Source organism: Opisthocomus hoazin, chromosome 7 (assembly GCF_030867145.1).
Source record: "Opisthocomus hoazin isolate bOpiHoa1 chromosome 7, bOpiHoa1.hap1, whole genome shotgun sequence".
NCBI lineage: Eukaryota > Metazoa > Chordata > Aves > Opisthocomiformes > Opisthocomidae > Opisthocomus > Opisthocomus hoazin.
Window position 1 is genome coordinate 68,897,841 of NC_134420.1, and position 27,213 is coordinate 68,925,053.

A 27,213-nucleotide genomic window follows, 5' to 3' on the forward strand; every position below is an offset into this window, starting at 1 on the left:
CTGTGCGCTCGCCCAGGTCCCGGCACCCGGGAGGGTGACGCGGTCCCGGGGAGAGACGTGCCACCCAGCTGTGTGACCTGCTGTCCGCCATCATTGCTGGGCTAACGCCGCGCAGCCTCCTGCTGAAACTGGATTCCATCCGTGCCTCTGGGTCTTGCCTTGTCCACGAAGCATCCCCAGGGCCAGGCAGATGCCACATTTCGGGTTTGTATTTTTTTTTCCCTTTCCTGTGGTTCCTGTGACTTGGATGTTGACAGAGGCAGAAGCGTTACTGCTGAACAAGCCTTTTCTGGCACCAGTTCTTCTGGCAAGTACAGTATTTTCAGTAATTTCTGTTCGGAGGAGGAAAAAAAAAAAATCTTAAGCAGGGTAAAGTCCTAGTGAGTACTATTTTCTTTTGTTGATTTTTCTTGGCTTCCCTTGCTCAGCCCATGTCATTCAGAGACCTAAGAAGTCAATGCATTAAAATAAAACACTTGTCCTAGGTAACTGCAGGAAGCGTGCTCCTGCGCACGGGTGCCCCAAGCCTCTGCAGGTCTGCAGCCAGATGTTTGTTCCCCTCCTCAGGAAAGGAACACAGGCCACAGCCAAACCGCCCGCTGCTACCCCACACCGACCCATCGCACCAGAAAAAGCTGAGACCTGCAGGGCTTCGCTCTTGAGCAGCCCACAAATGTCCTCATTGGAAAAGGCATGGTCCTCTCACACCATCGTGCGGGCAGGACCCAACTGATGAGGGTCTAGTGGTAGATCTTCACATGACACCAAAAAATGAGCACTGTCTCTCCGATGAGTTACAGTTTTCCTTGAAGGAAGGATCCTGCAAACCCTGCTCAAGGCAACACGTTCCGGTGTTCCCTTCTATACATACATGGAAAACCAGGCTGTTTCTCAGCGCAGATGAGGACGTTGCAGACCCAGGCAGGATTGCAGCTGAACTCTCAGCAGGAAGATGCACAGAGGAGATCATTACTTTTTTCCATCAATCCTTCATTTGCAAATTCTGCCAGGTAGCAGCTCTCACTATGCTGCAAATAGTTTTACTGCCTCTTACATTTATTCAGTCAGACTGCCAAAAAATTAATGCAGTGGATGCACTACTGATTTCAAAAGGGCACTTCAGTAGCATCCCACCTCAAACACCACTCCGCGCTGCTGGGGAAGCCTGCGGAGAGGCCATACCCAGCCCCGTGCTTCAGAGAACACAAAGAGCCTTCTCTGCAGACACAGCATACACAAACTAAGTTTAAGAAAGGTTTTTCAGTGAGGTGGAAGAATTCCCGCCCCCGCCTTTTTTATTTAAACACAAATTCCCTCCCTAAAACGTTAAGCATAAGTAGTCTCACATTCAAGTATCCAATGCAAAGGTCACGAGGGGATGGGAGTTCTCCCACTGATCCTGGTTAGGTACTAATTTCCCTGCCTCCCCCTTGCCTGCATTTTAGTTATGGCTGGCAAACGATGCAATGCTTTTATCAGCTACACACGTTCCACTTCCCACAGAGGCTGTGCCAGGGCAGAGGACGTGGAGGCAGGGTCCCAGGCAGCACCGAGCAGGGTGGGGGAGGCTGCAGGCACCCGAAGGCTCTGCAGAGGGGAAGAGGAACGAATGCTATTTCAAAAGTGCCAGGAAGAATGCAAAGGTCAGACAGAACTGCAGGAGGGAAGGACAACGGTGATGGAATGGAGGGAAAAAATCAAAAGAATTTCACAGACACAAAGTCCAATATATGTAAGTATGTATCTATACAAATATGTATATAAAAACATATATATAAGGTGAAAGCCAAAGAGTGAGTGTAATAATGTTTTTCTATAAACACATACCTGCTGGGGAATGATGATACGCAGGCTGGATTTAACTACCAGCATTAACCCAGGCAATGAAACAGAACAGTACTAAAAATTAAATCAAGCATCACCATACCATACTCGGAAGTAAGACCACCCTCAGGTGGTGGGGCCTTGGGGGCAGCAGTCCTGTAACTATGGGGGATGGGGAAAGGGGACTCCTGTACTACCGGAGAGGGATCTGCCCCGGCCGTCGGCGTCACCAGGTCGGATCCAGCTGCACTGTGAGCCTTCAGTTGCTGACAATTCTTTCATTACACTCTGCTTAACACCAATGTAAACAGGCAGTTGAAAGAGTCCACCAAACACATTCTCCCCCCCAAGTCAACATACGAAATCCAGAATCATTGTCACATGATAAAAGAATGATTTATTAGAGCAACTTTATGATAAAATTATATAAAATAACAATTTATTTTTTTAAAGACATCCACAATATCACCTTGAAACAAAATGTACATATACCGCCTATAATCCAAACAAAAATAAATTACCATTCAAAAAAAAAAAAACCAAAAGCAGAAAAAAACAGGGCAGGAGAAACAAATCAAAATTATACACAACATTTCAAGAGGGTGTGGAAAAGAGAAAGTCATTAATTGATTCAAGTTATACAAACGTGTTTCAGCTTTACTCTCAGACAGCTCAGCTTGCATTTGTGTTGCATGCAAATGGAATGATCCAGTGAACAGTTCAGAACAGCAGAATCAGCAGCGTAACAACAGCAGAGTGAAATAGGCACAATTCAGCACGGGGCACATTGAAAGTGAACAGGTAGTTCTGTCTGGTCTTCGCAAAAAAGTGATACACATCTACTGAACTTCAAAAATATCCAGTGCGATCTGCAAAACAAGAGAAAACTAGTAGAGTCCTGCACTTCAATACTTTACACTTTTAAATCGCCTGTTTGTCTCCTCTTTTTTTCAGTAGGCCGTATGTGAACATTCCACTAGTTGTACCTTTACTACCATACTCGAAGATGATGCTGCAGACGTTCTTCCCTCCTGGAGCACGAGCACAACATGACATCACCGTAGACACATCTAGGTCCTCGCTCGCAAAGCTCGTGCACATTCTCGCAGGAATTTACATTCGTGCCATCAGAACAGAGCGACAGGTTATTACATTTGAAAGCGTCGAACTGAGAACGTGGTTTTCAAGTATAGCGGCAGAGCTGAGGGCTGGGATTTTGAAAGGTGCTCACGGTGTCGGGCACCCAAAGCCTATGGAAACCCAACAGGACCTGAGCACTTCCTTCTCCAGGACTTTGAAAATCCCACCCTTCGGTACATTTCTTTCATCAGATACAAAACACAGGAAAGCAATGTGGTACGAGAGTGACCCACAAGTCGGCACCACCCCTACCTGGCCCAGCCACAGCTCACAGAAGCCAACCGGTATCTCGCACACTGATGCTGGGTCACCCAGCCACGCCACGACACGTCTGTTACGGTCACACCGGAGTCACGCGGAGGCATGTTTTCATGGTTGCATACAGTACTGCTCGTAAGAATGAACAATCAGCGAAGGAGTAACGGTCAGGTGGGTTAGCTCTTTGGCTTATCTGGAGCAGACAAGTACAAATGGGGTGCACTTCAGAAGCAGAGAATACAAGAAAAAATATCTTGCATTTCATCATTGTCTAGCAAAACTGTCTTAAATGCAAAGAACCGAGGATGAACATTGTGTCAGGACACAGAAGCACTTTATAGTTCGGCTGAGTCACAAATAAAACCTATCAAGCTGTGCATCCTCCCCCCCTTCAGACACTCATTTCCAAACTATAAACAGACACCGATTGTTGCACCCTTATTAGCCCCTTGAAGAGGGTTGGTTTAATTGATGTAAGGTGTCTGTGGGCGCCCTCTCATGTTCAGAACAGAGCAACCAAGGAAGAAAATCCATCCCTGATGTGTTCATAAATGAAAGAAGAATTAAGCATTTTCAAGTGAAAGTATACCGAAGTCCCATCACGGACATGTTGTAGAGAAACAAAGTCCACTAGAGCATAGCCATGAAGATGTGGAAACATGGGTAACAAATAATAATAGAAGTCAGATATCTGAGTAATTCACGTGTCTCCACAGCAAAACTGAAACTAACAGCAACACCCCATCTGTGAAGGTCCTTAACTCCTAGAGAGTTGGGGTAGCACCTGGTTGGTTCAAACCCTAACCAAGAAGGGCCTGATAAAATTGTGTCTGTCAGGAACGATACCACCACCTATGATATTCATCAAGGACACAGTCAGGTATCTCAAGAAAAGACAGATCAGAATAAACGACTGAATTAACACATTCAGATAGTGCATATGTTACAGGCAGAAGAATATCAAATGCAAATCCTGTTTTGATTCTGCATTCATCTACGTGAAATCCAGCAGATTTCTTCATGGAAGAGCATCTCCACACAAGCAGATGAGTCTTATAACCTACTGGAAATCTTGGAAGGGTACTTGCACCTATTGTTTACCAGCCAGCATCCTGCACGCTCAAAAGAAACTAATGGCCTGTTGGCATACTCCCATTTTGGGACCGCTCCTCTTGCTGCTGAAACTGATAGCAAGCTCCCACTGGCTTCACCAGGAAAGCAATCACGGTCTTCACTAGTAAGACTAAACACTTTGTGAGCATCCCTATTTATTTCAATTACTTTAGCAGGTTCCCACTGTTACAACATTCTAGCAGAAAAGCTCAGGTAACTACTGAAGCTAACTAAGGAATCCACTACTACCCACCCCAAAATATAAAGTCAGCACACAAGCAGCAGTCAAGCTTGGGAAACCATTTTCACTGGTTAAACTACACACTGTGTGAGGGCAAAGTAGAACTCATCTGCTCACCTTTCCCAGTAAATGTATCCTCCACAGCTACAGAAGAACTTCTTTACCCCATTACTGTTTATTGACCAGGAAGAACGAAAAAGGAATCGATACAAGACAGGAAAAAAACTGGGAGCAAACACGTCTGGAAGAGGTCCCCTCAAAAACAAACCTTTTGTTCTTAAAGCAAGAAAAAATTGCTTTGCATTTTACAGTTTAACTGAAAGACAGAACAGAAAAACCATCTTTTTTTTAAACAAGGAATTGCTCAGTGCAACTGCACGTAATCCTTAGTGTTCCTAGGATTACAACAGACCAAAAATAAAATTCAGACAAAAATCCCAAACGTACCAAGTGCTTGACACTGCTGAGTAGTTTCTGAAGAATACCACGGAACGGTGTCTTCAAGCACTTTTGCATTGAAAAAAAATTCATAACAGATCTAGCCATAAAGGTGGAGCTACATTTAAGCCATTATTTTTTCAGGGCTGTCAAATGAACACTAGTTCACAGCAACTGTGCAATCAGGTTTATTACATGAGCCATTGGAACAGATGTTTTTCTCAGCAATTAGCTGATGGCAAACATCTTCGTCTCTGGCCCAGCCAAGAGCATTTGTAGCTCCTTGTAAAAAGACTGTATATTTAAAAGAAAAAAAAAAAAAAAGAAAAAAAAAAAAAAAGAAGAAAAGCAGCATTTGTACCAAAATCGTGAACATTTGGCAATCTAAACTGTAAAATCTGACTTTTTGTACCCACCCTAAACTTTGGGCCTAAAACACCATCAAAAATAGTAACTGTATTAGTAGTCTTTACATTCATACCATTACTAACTTTTACACTATCCTACGAGAAAAACAGAAGGGTTTATTCTGTCTTATTTTGGTTTTTGGACTGAAAATATGAGGATGTACAACTTCAGTGTGGTCACCTTTTTATGACCGCTGCAAAGGACTTCTTACACAACCGTACTGAGAGTTTCTCCTAGAAACTCATGATATTGCACAATCATTCTGTTGAGTTTGCACGTGGATTCCAACAGAGTTGTAATGTTTCACTTGTACAATTAAAAAAACCCCAAACAAACCCAAAACAGATACAGTACCAACAAAAGTGTTTTTTAAATTGCGCCTCATTACAACTGAATAATTAAGAACAGGGCAACGCAAGAACACCTTAGCTTCAGCAGTACTGAATGGAGCGTATGCAAAGCCTGTTTTCTTATGGCACACTGGAAGAGTAAGCGAGTAATCTTCTAAAAATCAGCTTGCCTTTATGCTGAGTATGTGCTGCTCCACAGTGCTAGTCTTGTTTAAAAGGCATACACAGACTTTCCATTCACCCTCACAGCATAGACTGGGGTTTTTTTTGTGCAACATGTTAGCAATCTAAACAACTGCTCCACACAAACTGTCCACTAACCACTCATACACAATACTAATGCGACAGTAGATTACAATATGATAGCAATACAAAATATTCTATCAGATCACATATTTCTCTCCTTCTGGAATGAAATTTGAATCTTGTAAGCTAGAAGACCCACAGTTCGATTTCTGTACGTAGTTTCTCCTCTGCGCTGGGGACACAGTCTCCATCGTGGACCCAGAAGTGTTAGCAGTCCTGACTTTAGTGGCTGTAGATTGTTTAGCAGCAGAAGATGATGCCTTGTTACTGGCAACTACATCCAAGTTTCCAGTAGGGTCAATGATAGCATTTATGACTGGGAGGAGGGAAAAAAAAGAAAAAAAAAAAAAAGAGACATACAACAACATATTAGCAGCACTCAGCAGAGTTTCTAAACAGAAGGTTGCTGCCTTCATTTTGAAAGCAGTACTCGCATTCATTTTAGTCATGATATTCTCTTCTTGAGTACCTTCAGGCCTAGGCAGTTTTAACAAGCAAAACGTCTCCCAAACTGAAGCTACGAGGACACTCAACTTTCCGGTTAAATTGGAAAAGACAAACTATAGCAGCCAAATGGCAAGCTTTTAGCAGGAGCCTTAAATGACACCTGTATGTTTTTATACGTCTTTATTAAGCTTCTAGATGATGCAAGAGCTTGTGTTGCCTCTTCTACTGCACAGAGCTCTATGTGCAAAATTCAAGTCCAAAAAGCCTAACACAGCTTATTGACTGAACAAGCTGCTAAATATTATTTCAGCAGAACAGACCTTTGCCAGTTCACCTTATGGGAATATGCTAATTACCACAAACAAAGCATTTCCACAGCAACAGCTTCCACATTTCTCAAAAGTCAACAATTTTCTTAGAAATTGGCATCACATGATAAATCTACTGTTCATTCCATATGCACTCGTCAGAGAGCACTGAGCTAACAAACTGAACTTCTGCATCCTTTCCCAGCTTTCACTGGCAAATCAAGCCACGTTATTTAATTTTCTGCAACTTATTGGCACTTGAGCAACAAAAAAAACATTTTAAATGACCAACCTTCAAGCTGTTTTTGAACCCTCCTGAGCTCCTTCAGGATAGAACTGATTTCCTAGAAACAAAAGCATCAGAATGGAAAATTAAGCAACAAAGTACTCAACTGACACAGGAATTTAGTATTACTCCTTCTGCCTTATCTGATCAAGAAGATTCAAAGTCAGTTCCAACCTTGCTTGTTTAACAGAAAGACAAAGCTGGTAACTGTATCGAGGTGCATTTGGTCAGTGCACAGGGACCTCTGCTCTAAATCATTTCACGAAGTGCTACAAGACCACCCAGTTCATAGCCAGGCTGATTTTTAGATTTGGAACGCTAGCCAGACTAACTGCACAAAGGCTCCTCCACATCCTCCTTAATACCAAATTCATCAAGATATTTGTAAACTCAACTCCTAGACTAGGAAAAGCAATTGGCCACACATGTGCTGCTGTAGCACCGAGCTACACAGGACCTCCACAGCGTTATACGTACATTTAGCATTAACCATATTTGCTGGGTCCATTATTGTACTTAAATCCCTACTGGCAGTTCCCAAAGACGGTAAGAGGTCAGGTGAGCACAAACACCACCTTAGGGCTAAAGCTATTTTACTGCCCTATTATCAAACTGTTACGGGTGAAGAAAACAAACATTCACGAGAAACACCTGTCTACAACTGAAGCTGGGGCAACCACATGGCAGGTGATGCTTTGGCAGATGTTTAAATAATGCCTAATGACCCTGAACTTGAACATCTGTCATTGATGTCAAGATGACTCACAAAGGGAGAGAGGAAGAATTTGGTGAAACACCAACAGCTGGAGGAACTCACTTTGTCACACTTCATACAGCAATAATAAACAGTAGTTCAACACAAGCACACGGACTAGAAATTTCAGAAACGGATTTGAGAAAGGCCAGCGCTTGTTATTTTGGTTTCTTACAAAGCTTTCATGGACACAAGCCTTAGGTGTTTCACTTGTTCGCATGGTCTTACCTTGTTTGATGTCTTCAGAATTGGCACTTCGTTTTCTGAATTAATTTTGGCCTCCATCTCCTCCCAGGTCCTTTCCGAGTTTTGAAACAGAATCCTGCAGCACAAAAAGTGGAGCAGGTCTTAAAATTGCCATCCAAAAGCTTCTTGTTTAACAGACTTAACTACCACAAGATGTGGCAACAAGGGAGATTAGTGGATTAGTGACCCGACAAAGCGTCTTTCAGCTGATTTAGGAACAATCCAAAGCCCTTCCTTAACTGATGTCTTCTAGAGCAACAACAGGCTTTGAAGAGCTTTCACAAGCCCTGGTGACCTGCAGGCTTTCTGAAAGCCTTGGGACAGGGGAGGAAAGAGGAGACAATCCACCAACAGGAATACATTCTCTGCTAACTATTTGCACAGGCAACATTTCAAAGTTAAGGCATCCACAAACATTACAAATTCAGCATTAAAATTCCAAAGGCCAAACATGAAAACAAGAGACAGCAAAGAATCATGTTACCTCTCGTTCACTACACACACAGTTTCCTACATCTAGATTCCCTGCATCTTGATAAGAAGACTTTCCAAGACAGCACTGCGTTATCTTCCACAAGTAGCAAGCCAACAAACCCAGCAACAAGTCAACATTTCAAGCCAGGGCTGAAAGTTACTTACTTCATTTTTTCAGCTAGGTTTTCTGTATTTTCACGGATTGCATGTGACAACTGGGACACTGGGTTCAACATCAGATTGTCAAAGATTACCTGAAATATAAGGGTGGATCAGAGAACTTTTAGCAGAAGCGACATATTACAAAACTGGAAGTTTATACAGTAAATGATCTCCACTGAAATACCTTCATCTATAGGGATATTTGAAGTTAAAGGGAGATTAAGATTACATGCAGCTTTGTTGAAGCACTTTGGCAAAAAGACTAATACTAACTTGTCTGGATTTTTTTTTCCTTGAGAAGCGTACTGTTGTCTGCAGTAAGATAACTATTTAAGCATTTCTGAAAGAAAAAGTTTAAGACTTTCCAAGCCTCATAGGCACCTCCCCACCCCACCACCCCCCAAAAAAAAAACCCCAAAAGCCAAATCACAATGCAAGAAGTCCCACAAGCAGTCTCACTGAAACCATCTAATGTGATTTATATGAGTTCAAGCGACCTTCACACCCATGTAATCCCACCACGTTACATCGTGCTTTATTAAAAACAACCATAACAAACCAACAAACCCCAAATATTCTAGTCCTGTGGTCCAAAAGAGCCCCCAGGCTTCTGCCAGGAAAGCCAACATCAGCTGGGGGCACTCTGAACCTCCACCTTTATTCTGCCTTGGCATGTCTTTACAGGGGACCGAGGGATTGCTTCAGGTCAGTGACAGGGCAGGATCGGTGCCAGTGGCCCAGCCAAGCTCCCCTCCATCAGCCCCTCTGAGTCACAGTCCCCCTCCAGAGCAGCGGAGCCACTGTGCTGGAGCCCAGCTCTGCCCTCCTGCCCGCCCTGCCTCCCCGCAGCCTCTGCCCCAGCTCTTCCTTCTCAGCTGGAGCCGGCAGGTGGACAGGCGAGCAGCCTGCCCCTCTGCTCTCCGTCACCATCACCCCGTTACGTCCCTCCAGCACCATCCTCCAGCCCTGAGTCTCAGGCCAGGCTTCCTCACCCTTTAGCACCATCCAAGCGATTTCCAGGTTACCCTGCTCTCTCACCCCAGAAGAATTGCATCAGATTGCACACGATGGAGGGAACAACGCAGAACAAGTGGCTTGCTGTCTGCACAGCACAGCACAGCACCCCAGCTGTGCCACTGCGCTCGAGCCCAGCTGCAGAAGCTCCTCGTGAGGTCCAGATCCTGCCATTGCTGTTCTATGGGCAGCTCCGACCAGCATGCCCATTGCAGAAAAATTAGGTGCCTTTATTAATTAGGAACAACTGTTTTCATGACAAGATCTATTGCCATTAACCTATCAGTGCTGTATATTTCAGAGTTGAGATTTTTGTGGTTTTCTTTAAAAGAGCAGCAAAACAGCTTAAGTGGGCTCTGACACTGAATGCCTCCCCCCAGACAACTGACCAAACCTCAGGTTTTAGTAGAGTTTTACGTGAGAGGAAAATTCCAGTCAGTATTGGCAAGAACGGTGATTCTGCTCCTCTTTTTTTCTTTTTTTAAACACTGTTTCTATAACAACAAGTCAGTATTATTGGGAAGTACATTTTTTTGAGTAGCCTCTTTTGGCAGCTTAGAAAGAGCAGGTATACATACTGCAGCTTAAAGCAACATTATATATAAAGAAAAAGGTGGCCTGCCTCCTCACGGTTTCTTGTCCTCGTTTTTCTTGAGGGATCATCTTCTCTATTATCATTCATATTTTGGTCAAAATCCTTCAGTTCCACTGATCCCGGAGGCACTTTCTGGTAGTTCAGACTTGCTTCTGGAATGTGCTGCACCAACTTGAAAACAATGAGTAATGCGTCATTAAGAATTAGTAGGGAAGGAGGCACACAGGCACTTACTGCAGGTATTGCACATTTTCAGGCAACCCCCAGAGGAACACTGATTCATTTAAGTCTTGTTCAGACAGGTATGGGATCCCAAGCAAATTACTAGACCCCAATCCTGCAAGCATCCACCCACTGGAGTCATCCTACAAAACTCAGTGGGGCTATTCCACTTTAATTTTGAGACTTGAGCATGTAGTCGAAAAGCACATCTTTACCCTTTTTTAAATTTAGGCTAAAACTCAAAAATGCCCTGTTTTCCCATATCTTATGTTTTAATATATCAGTGCAACACATTAACATCACGCTAAAATTAATCAGAAACCATTTAGTAACACATGGAAGAGATGAAAAAGCAATACAAAACCACTGATAATGCAAATCATTAACAAGAAGAACAGAAAAGGCAAGACACCTGTTTGGTTGACTGACAGACAAAAACTCTAAAAGAAGGGGAGGAAAATAACAGTGACAAGACAGAAGAGGTACAAAAATAATGGGATGGAAAGTGCACCTGAGATGGATATGCCAGCCGAAAAGATCTACGAGCAATCTGTGTTAAAACAGAAACAAAGAGATCAATGCTAGTGAATGACTGTGACAGCAAGTATCAAAGGGAACGCGTGGTTCGGGGTTATTTTGGGTTGATACTCCCAAAAGCGCATTTCTGAGGACCAGCACTCGCTGCCCACCCCCTGCATGCACTGAAGCCCGTGGAGGTCCTGGTCACCAATCAATTCTGCAAAGGTGGTCTCGGGCAGCTCCCCAGTTACTTCAAAACAGACCGTGCCGAGTGAAATCCAGCAGCCCTCCCAGCACAGAGAATGGGCTAAACATACAGCCCAGGAGGCTCCTGGGTGGGCAAAGCACATAGCTCTTGCAAGGAAACCATGTGCCATCCAAGGTCCAGGCTCCCCACACTCCACGCAATAGCACTTGGGTTATACACAGGCAGAAGGTACAAGTTATTATGGTACTGGGGCACAACAGCCAAAATACTTAGCTAATAAGCTTCTCTATTTTAAGCATCCTTTCATGAAGTGCAGAAGAGTAAGTTAGGCTGCTTGCAGCAGTGAAACAGCGTCAGAAGAGAATGAGACATTCCTACAGTCCAGCAGTTCTCAGCACAGCCAGTTGAAAACACGGTAACAACAGCATCTGCTCCGCCACCACCAGATTTTCGCACATGACCTGGTCTGTTCTTGTGCCTTCTGTTCTGTCTGCACACCCGTAAGCATTCCCTCTTGTCATACCAGCACTCCTACTGCGTACGCTAAACACCAACTTAACAAACATAACTGGGCTTTTAGGTTTTTGCCATGCCATTATCAACTTTAAAAAAAAAAATAATCAACCAAAAGAATTTCCCACAGGGCTAAAATTTGCAGAAGTGGCCAGTGATTTGGGATGACCCACGGGACCATGCTCGCAGCAGCAGCTGAGCTTTCAGTCTGACTGCCTGGCTCTGCAGAAAGCCAGGTCCTGTACAAGCCTACACGCCCACCACCCAAGGCATCCCAACCACCCGTGGCTTTGGTAAACAGGAACCATTAGCCCTTGCTGAACTCTTTTTTGTTTTGCTTGGGTTTTTTTTTTTTGCTTAATTTGTAGCAGTACTCAGCTCAGTATGCCAACAATCTAGGTTATTATAAACTACACAGCTGAGGCTACAAAAACAAACAAAACCACCCCAAACACAACTGAAAACCTCCCCTGCAAACATCCAAGCCAACACTGTACCAGAAAGGACAGAACATAAGAATAAGGTTTAAATCTAAGGCTCCATCTTAACTTTTAAGGGAACACTCATGATTTTAATCTTTAACCAAGCTTCATAATAAAAGTAATTTAAAAAGCAATTCATTTGAGGCTGAGAAATGCTGTGCTGCACACTGGTCTGAAGTGAAGCTTCTGGTACGGCATTAAACCCTCAAAAGTGATTCCAGCATCAGTCCTTGTTTTTCTTGCATTTTTCCCCACTTTATTAGAATAGGTATAATTATTTAGTAGTAGAAAATCAGGAGCTAGCAGAACAGCATACGCTGCTGTGGCTCTTGCAGTAAGAGACAGTCACACACAGCAAACAGTTCTTATTCACATACTTCCTTTTATCAGACGTTTCAATGCATTACTGCTGTAACTACAGTAGCTATTTCTCATCACTGTATTAAATATTCTAGGGAAGGACAAAGTTGTTTAATAAACAGTCACAAAACTCACAGTGCTTAGCATCACACACACCAATCTTCTGGTATTTCCCAGCAACTCCCCTGCATTAAGCCAAAATAATTATTTTAGCACAGGTTCAGCAGAACCTAGACTGAGGGAAGCGTATCAGCTGATTCTAGTCCAGTTCCAAAGATGAGATGTGTCTTTATTAATCCCACATCAGTTTATATTGCTACCATTCATAACATGACCCCCACAATGCACGGGTCAGGATCACAAGCTATTCAGGATTCAGCTCTATGTCTCCCCATGGTAGAAAGTCCTGCTGATTTAACCTGTTCCTGCCCACCTCTAAGACAGGGCAGCTCCACTGATGCATGGTGGCATTTTGGGTGTAACTCAAGTGGCCCCCGAGCCGCCAGCCCTGCCGAAATCACAGTGCTATCCAACCCTATTTGGAGTGAATCTAGTTAAAAGCCTTTATGGTGGTTTCAGCCACCGCTGGCTGAACACACCAGAGGTTAGGGCTCCTGATTTGTCTTCACAGGCTCCTACCAGTGCTGCTTCTTTTACACCCCTGTAAGGGCTCAAGAACTGCTCTAGCAGTGGGTACTGCTGGCAGCATTACCCTACAGCGCGACACAGCCCTGCTGCAAAGCCACGTCACAGAGAAATCCCCAATTCTCCTGGGTCCGAGCAACCCTGGCTTTGTGCTCCTGCCATTCAGCATCACAACCACAAGCTTTGAAGCCCATCATTTTGCACAAACACTGTGTTCTGCAGGTGTTCTTCTAGCAGCAGAGGACATATCCCTCTGTATGAGCTGACTTACGTACCCTTCAGTGGCACTCAACAAAAAAAAAAAAAAAGCAGGTATGCTAATTTTCTGGAAGGAAGAGGGTGCTGAGTACTCATTATCAACTCACAGCAAACATTTCATTTACAAGTCAGAAGTAAGGTAGATATGTCACCTTAACTGCTCAAAAAGAATACCAGAAAGGGCAGTCTGTAGGTGTGGTACTTGCAAGGAAACAAAGCAATACAACACTATCTCAGAGCCTGAAGTTCTTGCAAAACATTTGTGCATTGCAGTTCCAAACAGCCCCAGGAAAAAAACCCTCCCTGAGCAGGCTGCAGCTGACCTCGGCTTAACACCAGCACAGCCACACTCGCCTGACCTTCTGGGTATCTCCCTAAACTTCTGCTTTGCACCTTCAGTGATGATCACAGCAGGGTCACAGGGCCTCCAAGTACTCTCTTGGCAGGGTAACAGGCTTGGTCCTCAGCTCTGAACCCTGCTTAGGATAGGTCTGCAATTTTCACAACAGTCCAAGAAAACACAGGGCCAAGAGGCCCACCTGAACAGCAGGTAAAGAGAGCTCTGTATTTTTTTAAGCCCACACTAGTAATAGACAGGAGAGAACTTGGATTCAAACAGCAGCAAAGGCAATTTTGATGGAACACTGGCACAGGCTGCTCAGGGAGGTTGTGGAGTCTCCTTCTCTGGAGATATTCAAGACCCGCCTCGACAAGGTCCTCTGCGGCCTGCTGTAGGTGACCCTGCTTCGGCAGGGGGGCTGGACTAGATGACCCACAGAGGTCCCTGCCAACCCCTACCATTCTGTGATTCTGTGAATTTTGCTCTAGCGTCTGGAGCCTCCTGGTGACCTTGCAGCCGAGTTTGCGCCGAGCTGAGTCCCTGCGCTGCGGCTGCCCTGGTCTCAACAACCGTGCCCCGCGCGCTTAGGAGCATTCAGAGGCAGACATCGCTGTCGTTTAGGATCTTACCTCTTCTCTTGCTGATATGGTGGAAGCAGGAGTGTTGGGCACAGAGCTGAGCGAGGTGCTTGGTCCCGTCCCCGATGAACTCTGTGAGTCCCCATCTCCAGCAACATCATGAATCTCCCGAGCAAGGATGGCCACATCCTTCACCAGGGTTTGGCTGAGCCTAAAGCACAGGGCATGCAGCAGAGCCATTCGGACACACGATACAACAAGCTTCATGTTCACAAAATATAACAAGAGCAGCCACAACATATTTGTGGGAACTATAACCTCTGCAGAGGCTGGGGAAAGCAGGTTTTTTGGGGTGCCTTGGCAGGGTGCTGAGGAATGCTCTGGCTGCATACAAAATAAATTCACTCCCCTCCTGAACCCAGTTTCAAAGTAAAGATTCGATAAAAAGCAAATTCTAGTGACTACACACTACCAGAAAGTATTGAGGACAATCCATAAAGAAGCTTTATGTTATTGCTTCCCCACCCATCTACTTTTTCATTTTCTGTTTTTGTTGGGTTTTTTTTGTTTGTGTGTTTTTTGTTATAGAACACAGTCAATTTTTCTTCTTGGGACTTCTTTGTTTTCCCTTAAAAAGCCCATACAAGGAAAAAAGCTTTCTTCTTTGTTACTTTAACAATAAAACCCCAGATTCTTTCCTTCTTCCTTGTGGTTTATAGACTGCTACTCAAAATATGCCTCCACGTTCTCCAGAAGGGCTGAAGGATTACGAGGGTAAGCATGGCATACCTCAGAGGGATCTGGTTTTCAGAAACCAAGTCTTGAAAATTCAAACCCCTTGACACGTGTCCAGTTAACACCCGGAGATTGTAGCACTCTGCTCTACTTGCTCTAGATCTCAGAAGCTTTTTCCTAAATCTCTGGATTGTTGCTAGCAGAGCTTAAAAATACCTCAATAGACCAAAAGTAGCTGTTATGGTAACTTTAAAGAAAAGCTTCCGAGAGGAAAAAATCATCTTACAGCTAGCCAGTTTCATCTGGAAGACACTTGGTTCTTTAAATGAAAAAACAAGCAATGTGATAAATCTGTCAGTTCATGAAAACATTTCCTCAGAAAGAAAATGCATAATTGAACTAATAAAAAGCAGTTTGATCTCCCTGCCTAAGGTGCCCCCTGCCCGCTGCTGGTTTTGACAGAGCTGTCGCCCAACGCATCCATTACGTGACTCACTCACTGTAAACAAGTGGCATTTTCCCTTTTAACTCTCTCCCGACTCCTCCAAACCCCTCCCAGTTAATTTGGGAGCACCAACGGAAATCAGAACTGCAATTACGGAGCAGACTCCGTGACCGAGCCCTGCGACGTGCAGCGCCAGACAAGCCTGACGCAGCCATTTATTTATAGCTGCTGCTGCATCCCGCAGCGCTCTCCCGCGCCGGGGACGCTGCTGGGAGGGCAGCCAGCGGCTCCCAGACGCACGCATGGTGCGGTACGGGCAACGCAGCCTGGTTCGAGGACTGACACGCCTGTCTAGCAGCCTGACAGCTATGTTCACACAAGAAAAGCCCTTTCGAGATCACTGCGGCAACTGATAATGGGTGACGTGGAAATGCTGATCAAAACCAGACAGAAGACGGATTCCTCAGTCAAAAGTATCTCAAGTATGGCCGGTACAATGGAAGACCAGTATTTCTGGAAAGTTGGCATAACACAGTTGCATATGAGAGATGTCAAACCTCAAATGCCACTGTTTAAAAAAAGAATCTATTTGCTTTACTGCTGTGGTCCTCCAGGCAACCACCAGACCACCAGTATACAATAGGTCCTGTATCCAGGGACATCAAACTAAGCAAGGACTCATTTGTACACAGGGCCCAGACAAATTTTCTTGCTTGGATTCAGTTGTGCCAAGCAAAGAGGTTTCTGCCCCGCAGCAGCTGCTTACTGCTCCCTCATGGCTTCAGGCAAAGCCACTTCAACAGTTTACATATTCAGTCTTGCTAGTCCATTTGACTTCCTCTGCAAAGAAGGAGGACAGCTGACACCAACACCAACGGTCTATGCACACACAGTGACTTCCAGCAGAAAGAAGAGACAAGCAGGTATGTTGACAGACCTAGAATTACGAGAGGAGACCTGTCCACAGCCTGACAAGAAACAAACCAAGATACCATGCCCTGCACCTTGGGATCTTCTAGAGAGAAGGTTCCACCAGCACAGCCTAGCCCAGGCTGTTAAAGCTTCACGAAAACCTTCAAGTCTGAACAAGCTCATGTTCAGATATGAAGGAGAGGGACGGCACACAAACAACAGGAGAGTGCCTCTCTTTCTACCTCCACACCTGGCTTCGATTTGAACACCAAGGAAAACTCAATCCATTTTCAACATGTGGGTCAATACGTAAAGCCCCACCTCACCTGGCTATTTCTGCTATCTCTGCTGTTTGCGCCATGAAGTTGTAGGCGTCAGGGTGGTCATCAAAATCTTCATCGTCATCCGTTTCTCTGCCATTGTGCTTCTGCTTGCTCAGCCCAGAGCCACGTATCCTCGGTGTTTGTGTGGCTGTTGAAGTATGGGAGCGTTTGTGTTTAGGGGAGCTGTGATTTGAGCCATATTCTTCCTCCGAAGTAGAAGTGTAATCTGAACCCTGTGGTCTCCGCCTTGATGCTTATAAAAAATGAATTGGCTTCAGATCAAGGAAAGTAGTAAAGAATAACTACAAAAGGACAAAAGGGTAGCACAAAACTAGCCCAAGAACACAAGGAAAGGAGAGTTTCTGTGCAGATTTTTACTTAAACAGCACATTCTCAGAGCTTATTTCAAATTTGAGAGCTTCTACAGCTCACATTCACTATACAAATTTGGAGTGGGAAATTCCAATGGAAAAGCAAAATGACTGTGTTAACAACTCCAATCTAGTAAATTATTACCACAGACTTGGCTTTCCATGCACAGAAGCTCTGTGTATTAAGTAGCACACGTTTCAGACTCCTCATAGTGCCACAGAAGTCCTTTTCTTAAAAGAGCCCAATTTTCAAGCCTGCAGACACCTTACCAATTAGCTGCAAATAAAAGCAAAAGGGTTTTTTTTGAGTGAAGAACATACTACTGTGCTTGGTGTTATTTGCAAGAGTCCACGCCCCCACATTCACCTCCTGCCTCGCCAGTCACCATTAATGACACGCTATGAGAAAGAGCAATCAGAGTCAGGACCAGCTCCAACCCCTGGAGCCGAGGGCAAGCTGCCCACTTAACCTAACCGGTTCTGCAGATCTGTAGACACCCAGGTCCTCCTTGCACGGGAAGCACCGAGATGTCGTTATGTGAAAACTGGGCTCCCGGTGCTCGCTGCCTCACTGTACTCTCTACAGATACCGCTTCACTCCCTTCCATCCTTCCCCAGAGAATGAAGACCCACCAAACACAGAACCAGCTGAGTTATTTAAAATTGCAGCACCTAAAAGCTTCACTATGTTACCAAGATTATCATAATGCTGAAACACTGCAAGCGAATTAAGCCAGCATCATAGATCATACAAACAAAAATAATGAATTTGGCATATCAGATGCAGGTAGAAACTACAGATAATTACTGCATAGTGAAAAAAGTATTCCTAGGCATTGCTATTGCAGCTACCGCTATATAAATGTCTTGGCTTAGGATTAAAAAATATTTATATACACAAAAAATGAATTTACTTATATTCCATCAGTAGAGTTTGGGGTTTTTTTTAAAAACCAGGTTTAGAATCAAGAGGTCACCCTGTCACTGAACAGCAATTTTAAAATGAAGAGCCTGATTTTCCATCCCTGTACGCCAAGGGAAATCAGAATCGACTCCCTGAGTACCATTCAAATTGCACTGAGTAAACAAACCGTGTATACAGAGGAGCAGGGGAAACAGGCACTTCGCTTTCAGAATTGATAACTTGGATTATTCTGATGTTATCTGTGCGTTTCACACAAAGTTACTTCAGATGGCCCGACAACCTACTGGCGCTTCTTGTCTTGTGGCCAGATAGTTCATTGTGTTCCTATGTTACAAAGATTAGCTTCCTCCCACTGGGAGAGCTGGAAACTACTGTGGTTAGCTAAACGCTTCAAGAAATCCTTGAACAAGTCAGCCACATTTGCTTTCTTAGTCGCAAGGCCTGACACTCCATGTTTTCAAGGGTTATTGTATCATGTTACAAAGTGTCTTGATGGCACAGTGCAGTAGTTCAGTTTACCAACGTTTCACTTTCGTTCCAGGAACCAGGAGCTAGGTGTTGCTTCACTATCATAGCATTAGTATAGGAACATGCATCACGCACTTGGTACCGCACGATGAAGCACGAAGTACACGAGTATACTTCAGAGTTTGCGCAAGGTCCGCAATCCGATCAAGGAATTAGGAGGTTAGTATTTTAAGAGCAACTAATTCGAAGAAAGGATTAGGATCATTTGCTGCAACTATGCACAAGGAAAGGTGTTAGCACGCTGCTACAAAGCTCTGGAAATCAAAAACCAATTCATTTAAACCAAGAACTGGCCGACACTTATCATTTTTCTCCACATGATTTGAAGTCTGCAGTCCAAAGGCAGAGGGAGTGCAAAGAGTGCCTCCTGTTTGGAAAACTCTGACCGCATTATTTTGTTTTAGATTTGTTATTGTTTAACAAGAAGTCAATAATAGCATCATCTCAAAAAAAGGCAAGAGAAGAGACTGTACATACTCTTTAGCTTATTTACATTCTGATTTACATGCATATATAAATGTGCAAGAAAAAAAATCATTGCAATGAAAGGGAAGCTGGATGCAGTAAAACAATCCAAATCAAAACTAGCAGCAAATAACATTTTTTAGCATGCAGTAAAAATTCATAGTGCAAGAAGGATAATTATTCCAACCATATGAAAGTATACGAAACGGATATACCCAGAACTCTAAGACTCCTCACAAAACCACAGATCTGGTGAAAACAGCACCCGTCTCAACAGGCCTGCAAATCTCAGTCAAAGGGGTCCTTCCCACTCCCTGCCCCCCATCATTCCTACAAACCTAAGCAAACCGATCTGCTTTGCCACATCCATGGTAGGTCGAAGAGTACGGGCACAGACCAGGACTTAGACCAAAGGTGTCGGGGACGATCTATGATTACCCATCACCATCTTAAGAGCGGTCATCCGCATTGTCCACACCTTTTCATTAAAGGCTGATTTCAGTACGACAAATGTTGATATGGCAAGGGTCTGCTGAATGCACAGCTAGGGGGTAAGGCAGCCCCCAAACCTCCGCTACGTGGGAAACACAACTGTGTACCCGCCTTGCCTATGGCAAAAGCAAATGGAACACACAGCAGAGGGAATCTCTTGGGGCAATCATGTGTAGGGTCCAGCCCCACATCTGCATTAACAGGAAGAACAAGGGAACAACCTTCAAAACAGGGGCATTTTATTTCTTGTTTTCCTGATTCAGACACCTTCAAAACTGCCAGCTTGGACATCAGCTGCCATTAACACCATAATAAGGTTTCTCAGAGCAGACTTTGATGTTTAGAAGTCAAAGCAAAGCAGCACATAATTCCTTGTAGCACTGGAAAGGCATTAAATTCTACTTTTTAAAACAGAAAAATGGCTAAGATACTCTTGTCAAATAGGCACTGGCTGCTCAAAAAACAGTCACCAAGGAAAAAAAAAAAAAAAAAGAAAAATAACTCTTTGCAATACCTTCACGGACAACACTGCAATAACATCTCACTGGGTATGGGAGATGCTCTGCTGTCTCCAAACCCACAGGAAATTTCAACCTCCTTAACGCTCGTTGATGCAGGCTTTAGTACTCACTCCTATTACTGAGATACCAATTCTTGGCACCCATGTGCAGCCTATAAATCAGAAAGAAGGGAACAGGGGAGAAAGATAAAGCACGAGCACTTACTGGACGAGGAGGAATACTTGACACTGCTTGAGCGGGTCCTGCTGAAAGGCTGCTTCACGGCAACAGCAGCCGCTGTTTTCCTCGCCACGGCTCTAATCTCTGAAGCACCCGTCTTCCGACAGGACTCCACGCCCCGGCTCGAGAACCCCGGCCTCGACTGCGCCGTCTCGGAGTCGCTGGGCACTGTAAACGAACCTGCCCGTTTCCTTGGCATGGCGAGGATGTCCAGCCTGGAGAGCTTCTTCGTTTCCGTGGACTGCTTGGGGCCCGGAGCAGTGGCTTCAGAGTTAGAGGCCGTTTTCTCAGTATCAACGCACTCGTTGTCCGAAGCATCTCCCAGCCGGGCGCGACGTAGCTTTGAGGCCCTGGTGGGCCGTGGGGTGGATAAACTGTTGGAGCGGGTGAGGACCTGCTGGATCTTCTGCACATTCGAGGTCGTTTTGCTGTGGTCCTCCTTGGCAGCTGGAGTCAAAGGTTTCCTTCTGGGAACTGGCCGGGTTACCGAGTGCTCGTGGTCAGACACAACTGCGTCGGGGACTGGCAAGTAGGGCGAGCTTGAGCTTCTCTCGTCATCCGTGAAGTCAAGCGACCCTCGAGCCCCAGCGCTCCGCTTCATCTGGAAGCGTTTGGTGGCCTCCATGCGGTTTGATGCCTCTGGTGCTTGTGTCTTCCTCTTCTCCGTCAGCCTGTCCCGAGCGCTGGGCTGCCCACACTGGTCCTGGATGGACGGTGTGGAGGAAGATTTCTCCTTCTGCAAGCTTGCAACCACTTTGCGTTTCGGGGCGCCCGTCGGGACGTTTTTGCCACTCACCAAGCTGACCGTGCTGGCAGTGTCCACGTCCGAGTCCCCTGACAAGGAGTCCTCCAGCTGACCAGCAGTTTCTGAGGGCTCCAGCTGTTGGCTTTGACTAAGTAATTTGGCTTCCAGTGCTGCCAAGGCAGTTTCAGTGTCCTTAAGGAGAAGATGAGTCTCCTGACCAAAGTCCATACGGGTCGACCGAACAGCCTCTAAATCTTTAAGCAGAGGGTGACTTGAAATATGCGGGAGTTTATTTTGAGGAACTGCGCTGCTTGATTTCTCTTTGGTAAAACTTTCCTGCCTAACAAAAGATGATGCTTCCTTTCCTGCCACGTTTTCCTGATCTTGAGGAAGACTCTGATGAAGGGAAATGACCACTTTTCCTGCTGCATTAATGTAAGCGCTGACATCTTTAACTAGTGGCTTTCCAGGAACTGGCGGGCCACCAGACTTGAAGGAAAACTCTTGATCCTTGCCGTCTTTGTCTGCTCGAGCATGGGACATGCTCAGAGAGATCTTGGAGGGAATCCCCACGTCATTGCTGTCATCACCAATGTAGAATGAAGTAGAAACTGGCTCACTTACACCTCTCACGTTTGAGACCCGGGAGGCTCCCAGCTGCTGGCTCTCTGATTTTGTGTCTTCCTCCATCTGCTCTAGCATTTTATTGTTCTCTTTATATTTCTTGCCTTTTTCTGTACTGAAGCCATCATCAGATCTGCTGGCATCACTGAGACTGTCTGGATCCAAGTCTTCTTGGATGAAAAGGCGGCTGCTGGGATCGCCATAGGCTTCCACACAGTGGTCCTTCACGATGGTTCTCTTGGTAACCTCAGAGTAGGACTCCTGGCAGACCAGCACCGTGGGCGTGGGACTGTCTGATTTATCGCTTGGTGGGAGCTGGGGGAGAAGGCGCCTTGTTCTCAAGGGCACAGCATTTTCTGGTTCTCCAGGTTTTGGGGCTACACTGCTTTCTGAAGAGAGTTAAGTGGACAAGAATTAGCTGTTGTACAACTATACTGCTTTTTTTCGTTAATCTAGGAAGATGTTGATCCTGCAAAGTGCAAGTCCACAAAAGCACTCAAGACACGTGCTTAGAACTAAGCTTTTATGTAATATGAAAATCAACAGGGCCTGGCTCCTGCTGAGTCCCTCAGGTTTATCAGCACAGACACTTCAGGTAAATTGTACCTAATTCCTTCGCTGGACCAGAGTGCTCAACACCTTCCCTCCTTCAAGGAAGAATTTCAGATTCATTCTCCCATAATCTACCTCTCAGTACAAGCACATATGTTTAGAGGCTAACGGTGTTGCTGGCATCCATCTGCCATAAAAATCAGGTCATGGGAAAGAGATCAAAAGCCATCAGACAAACCATTGCAGTGACGCAGCGTTTTAAGCATCATTCTGCACAACATAGCCCATTTGACTAAATAGATGGCATTTTTCACAGTACGAGTTCTCATAGGATCATATCCCACAGCAAAGTCTCAGAAGAAAGACCAGTAACATTGAAGAGGCTCTGAATTAGAGCTTACTGTCCCAGCGTAGGCAGGCTTATCAGTACGGACACACTTCACAGAAAGAGTGCTCTTACTTCTCCCATGCTGCTGACAGGACTTTGTATCTGATACTGCCTTTAAATACCAGGACAACTGGTTATTTGACTATGGTAATATTTCAAACACTCTGGGAGTCAGGTTCTCACACAGTGTGAAAACAGCGTCAGTGACCTCTGAAACAAAGGTTTCTTCTAGTCTTTAACAAGTCTCTCTATAGCTGTTGATGGCATGAAGGTAATGACAAATATTTCCAATGAAAAAAGGGTCAAAACGTTTACAAAAGCCAATGAAGGGCTGTTTTGCCTTTCTCGCATACCAACAGGACCAGGGGGTCTGTAAGCTGTCTTGCCAGCTACGATGGGAGCCCGATCCCCTCCCACTCCTCCCCTCCATACCCAGTTTCCTACACTAGTTTCCACATTTCAAACCTGCTACCTGACAGCAAACCCCAGAACAGCCTAAAATTTTCAGCAGCCAGACACGGGAGAATCACAAAAAAAAAAAGCCTGTTAGCAATGAAGTCCAACACAACTGGCAAAGAGCTTTCTCTGGCATCATAAGGTGGTCTAAACAATCGCTGCTCAGGGATAGTTAACACCCAAGGCCTTTATGATGTCTCTCCTTCCCAGGTACCCTTTAGTCATGTCAAACGTAACGTCTAAGAACTTCTTGGATGACCCTGAAATGCAAACCAGAGGCGCTCTCCATGTTTATTCCACTGGGAAGGACTCACTCTGTCCTTCCCATCCCCAAATACATTAGCTACACCAGAAAAATAAGCCACAGCCAGGTGCACAGAAGCCCTAATTCCTGCTTTTCATATCATCTGCTTAGATTCAGCCACCTTCAAGCAGTAATGTCAGAATGAGACTTACCTGCACCTCCATCACCCTGCCCAGACACAGATCCAGAGTCAGAGTAACTGTCCGCAAGGCTCGCCCACCTAGACACCCACTTCTGACTCCCTTGAGATGCTGCAGACATCTACAACAAGGTGGGGAAGGCAGTGTCAGAAAAAGGGTTTGTAAATCAAATCCTAGCCACAAAACCTCTTCTCTCATGCACACATCACTCAGTCTCCTCAAAATGGAAATCAATATATGCACCACATTTCCATGCAGACAGAAAACCCATCTACAGTTCCATCACCCCAGCAAATCCACCTAGACTGCCCATACCTGCGCATCAGCCTGAGACCCACTCACAGCTTTTGAGGCAAATGCCTGGAGCAGGGGTGACTTCTGACTAGTGCCATTTTCACTGATTAGATGCTGATGAGAACCGGAGTCGTCTTTTTCACCTTTAATTATTGGTCTAAAGGCTGAAGAGATCCTGGAAAATTCAGGTGACTCAAGAACACCAAAAACCTGAAAAGGTGTTTGCATGGGAAAGATTAAAACCCAAGAAAAGAGGGAAATATTAGCCCAAAATCCAAATCCATGAAGCGTTAGTCACACACAAACTACGATCCCAAAGGGCAAGAAACATTTGCCAATGCTTCCATACAAACTAAATAACTAATTTTCTTCTCTGCTGCTCAGTAGCAGCTTTAAATACACTTATTCATAAGAATCCCACTCACGCCCACCTTTTCTCTCACCCTCATTATTTCAGTGTGTTGCCTTTAACAGTGGTAACTTTCATTGAAAAGGAGTCCCTTTTCAGCTCTGAGAAATTTAGGATGAGTGTCAGGAAAGCTATGTACCAGTTAATTCATGGAGAATTAGAAAAAGCTGGGAAAGCTCCATCTCCAGGGTCTTTCATAGACTGTAGCAGCGAGTGGGCTGAGCAAAGCAGTCTTGCACTGCCTCTTGAGGACCTGGGAAAGGATGTACCTCAGAGATGGGCAAGTGTTGGAGCTAGCTGGCCAGATTCCCTCTGGAGATAAACAGGCTTTCCTGGGGATGACCAAGATCCATGCCTCAGCAGGGCTTGTTTCTCTTCCCTGACTACAAGTAGCTCAGAGGAAGATGTCACCACGGATGGTAGATAGGCTGGGCAGAGACAGCCATGAAGTTCTCCATTCTCACTTCTATTAAAAAAGCGTGTGCACGGTGGTGGGGGAATAAAAAGCAGAGTCACCTCAAAACCTCAGCAAGTCCAGAATTCATATCATCTTTTTTCCTGGACAGAAACACTGAGGTCCAGTTACTAGCTGTTTCCCAAGTGGCAGGTCTGCACCACACCAAACTTATGGCAGAGTCAGGAGCAGAACTTCGCCAGCTTGCCTGCCCAAGTCACACAGCTGCCAAGACAACTCCCCAGAAACAATTGTATTTTTGTGGCACTTTTCCTTGTATTTCCCCAGCAGAACAATTAACCAGCTAATGTCAGGACTGGGGCCTTGCTGTAGCTTAAGCGCCCTGCCCTGAAAGCTTCCGATCACATTTCAAACAAAACGTAAGGAACAAGTGTAATAAACAAACAAATGAGGGAAGTTAGATCCAGGCTCACAGAACACTGTCTACAAAGCTTTAAAGCCAGGTTCAATTAAGGCTTCCTTTAAACCTTCACCATCCTCCTGCCTACACTTCACCAACTCTTCACAGCAACTTGCCAGTTTTGTTTTCATAATAGACCTCAGATGAAAGTTAAACCTGAAAATCAGCCAAACTTTGGTTTGCCCCGAGGTTGCTTAGTTGGGTGGGTTTTTTTAAGCCTCTCCCTCATCTGTGTGGTTTCGGTTTTAGGCTATCCTTCACCCTGCAAAATGCAAACAAATATAGGTCCATCTAGAGACTGCCTCTGCCCCTCACCACACCCTTCGCTATCTCAACTAGCTGCCACTTGCCCTGCCAGCAAGCACTCCCCGTCTAACCAAGCACAGCCAAATACAGAACCACCTACCACCACGGCTTGTGAAGGATCAAGAGCACCAGCCCCTGGCCTGCATATCCTTTGGCCTACCACGGGATGCTGCATCAGTGATGGGCTGCAGCTCCCATCTTTGTAACAGCGGGCAGGAGGCGATGCAACGCCAAGGCAGAGGCTTGGGAGCAGTTCTAGAGAGCAGAGCTCCTCCCAGCCACGGCGCTCAGCAGGATCAGCCCCATCTTTATCCTGCTGTTGCCTTTCCTCTAAAGAGATGGCAAGCCCACTCTTGCACTTTTGCATCCAAATCTCATTTTGGAAGCCAGGCAGCTTTTGCTGTGGGTTTATCTGGCCTTGCACTATGTGGGTTTTTTGTTTGTAATTTTGTTGTTTTATTGTTTTGGGTTTTCTTTAAAGACCAGCCTCTCCGTTTTTTCGAGGTCTATCCTTAACACAGGTCACCCAGGATGATTTCCCATCCCTAACCACAAATCCCCATTGCATCCAACTCAAAAGGGAGCGGTCCTTCACAGCAACAGCTAATGAAGTCAGGCCCTCCAGCACAAGGTGCAGAAGCCCAAGCCTTCAGCCCTCAGCTCGCTGGCCAAGCACAGAAAAGCAGCATTTACCTGATCTATCATTTTTCGCGCTTCCTCCACCTCTTTATCCTGCGACTCTGTCTCGATGGTGTATGTGCCTGTCTCGCTCACGCTGTCTTCCTCATCGTTCCTCCTGACCTGAGCAGACTTTACCTCTGGAGGTGGAGCAGAGACAGGCTCTGGTTCTGACGATATAACCACGCGTGGAGCTACCAGCGTGGGCAGAGGTGCCGGTTTCTCAGCGCTCTGCTTCCCAGACTGAGCAGTCTCCCGCAAGTACTCGGCCATAAAATCCTGAGCCATTTTAGACTTCCTCCCAACGCTCCCGTAAGTTTTGGCTGATGCTCTGGAAGCCGAAGAGGATGAAGAGCTGATCCGATCCTCTGTCTTCTCCCTCTTGAAGGAGCCAGCTCTCTGGGTCCCAGTGGAGCTGTTACTGGGCTTGCTTGCCTGGCCCCCAACATGGGATGGTGGCACTGCGTTTCCCACTTTCTCTGCTGGCAACACATTCTTGCGCTTTTCAACCTTGGTCTTCAGCCCCGGATCGGTGTCGCTCTGGGAGGAGTGAGCGCTGTGCGTAAAGGACTGCGACCGCTTCTTCCGCGGCGTGTCCTCGAAGAACTCAATGACGAAGGCCTGCTTGTTGTGCAGCATCTCGTGGGGATCACGCCTCATCTGGCGCTGCAGCTTGGTTTGCTCCGTCACACGTTCGCTGCCCGTTGTCGTCTCCTTCTCTGCCTTGGGTGCCACGGGGTCTTCGGAATCGCTCTGCGTCCCGTCCTCGTGCCTATTGCCTGCAAACAAGGTACGTAGATTTGACTTTCATATTCTCAGTTGCTGTGGCCCTGTCATTACCTCCCAGCTGAAATTTATCTTTTCAGTTAAAAGAAAAAAATCCTACAGGATTAAACAACTCCAAAGACATCTGCCGTGGCACAGGGATCGCATCCCATCAGAGGAAACAAAAGAGAAGACAGCTGTTGTCTGACCCCACTTTTCACAACTGGTTGGCTATCACGTTACTAAAAAACA

The 27,213-nt window shown here is 45.5% G+C and overlaps 1 protein-coding gene across 6 annotated transcripts in view; it reads right to left on the bottom strand.

Annotated features, from left to right (window-relative positions):
* Positions 1-2,235: 2,235 nt before the first annotated feature.
* Positions 2,236-27,213, bottom strand: part of CEP170B (centrosomal protein 170B) — a 61,982-nt gene continuing 37,004 nt past the window's right edge. For 4 of the 6 annotated variants that reach the window (XM_075426965.1, XM_075426961.1, XM_075426962.1 and 1 more), the window contains 12 exons: positions 26,212-26,975; positions 23,950-24,138; positions 23,647-23,755; positions 20,411-22,183; positions 16,908-17,157; positions 14,541-14,700; positions 11,098-11,136; positions 10,392-10,535; positions 8,759-8,847; positions 8,102-8,195; positions 7,126-7,177; positions 2,236-6,394 (listed from right to left, as the gene is read on the bottom strand). In XM_075426965.1, coding sequence (XP_075283080.1) covers positions 6,156-6,394; positions 7,126-7,177; positions 8,102-8,195; positions 8,759-8,847; positions 10,392-10,535; positions 11,098-11,136; positions 14,541-14,700; positions 16,908-17,157; positions 20,411-22,183; positions 23,647-23,755; positions 23,950-24,138; positions 26,212-26,975 — 3,902 coding nt within the window. In that variant the 3' untranslated portion in view covers positions 2,236-6,155. The remainder of the gene's footprint in view (positions 6,395-7,125; positions 7,178-8,101; positions 8,196-8,758; positions 8,848-10,391; positions 10,536-11,097; positions 11,137-14,540; positions 14,701-16,907; positions 17,158-20,410; positions 22,184-23,646; positions 23,756-23,949; positions 24,139-26,211; positions 26,976-27,213) is intronic. The other 2 variants (XM_075426966.1, XM_075426964.1) reach the window with 1 other exon arrangement.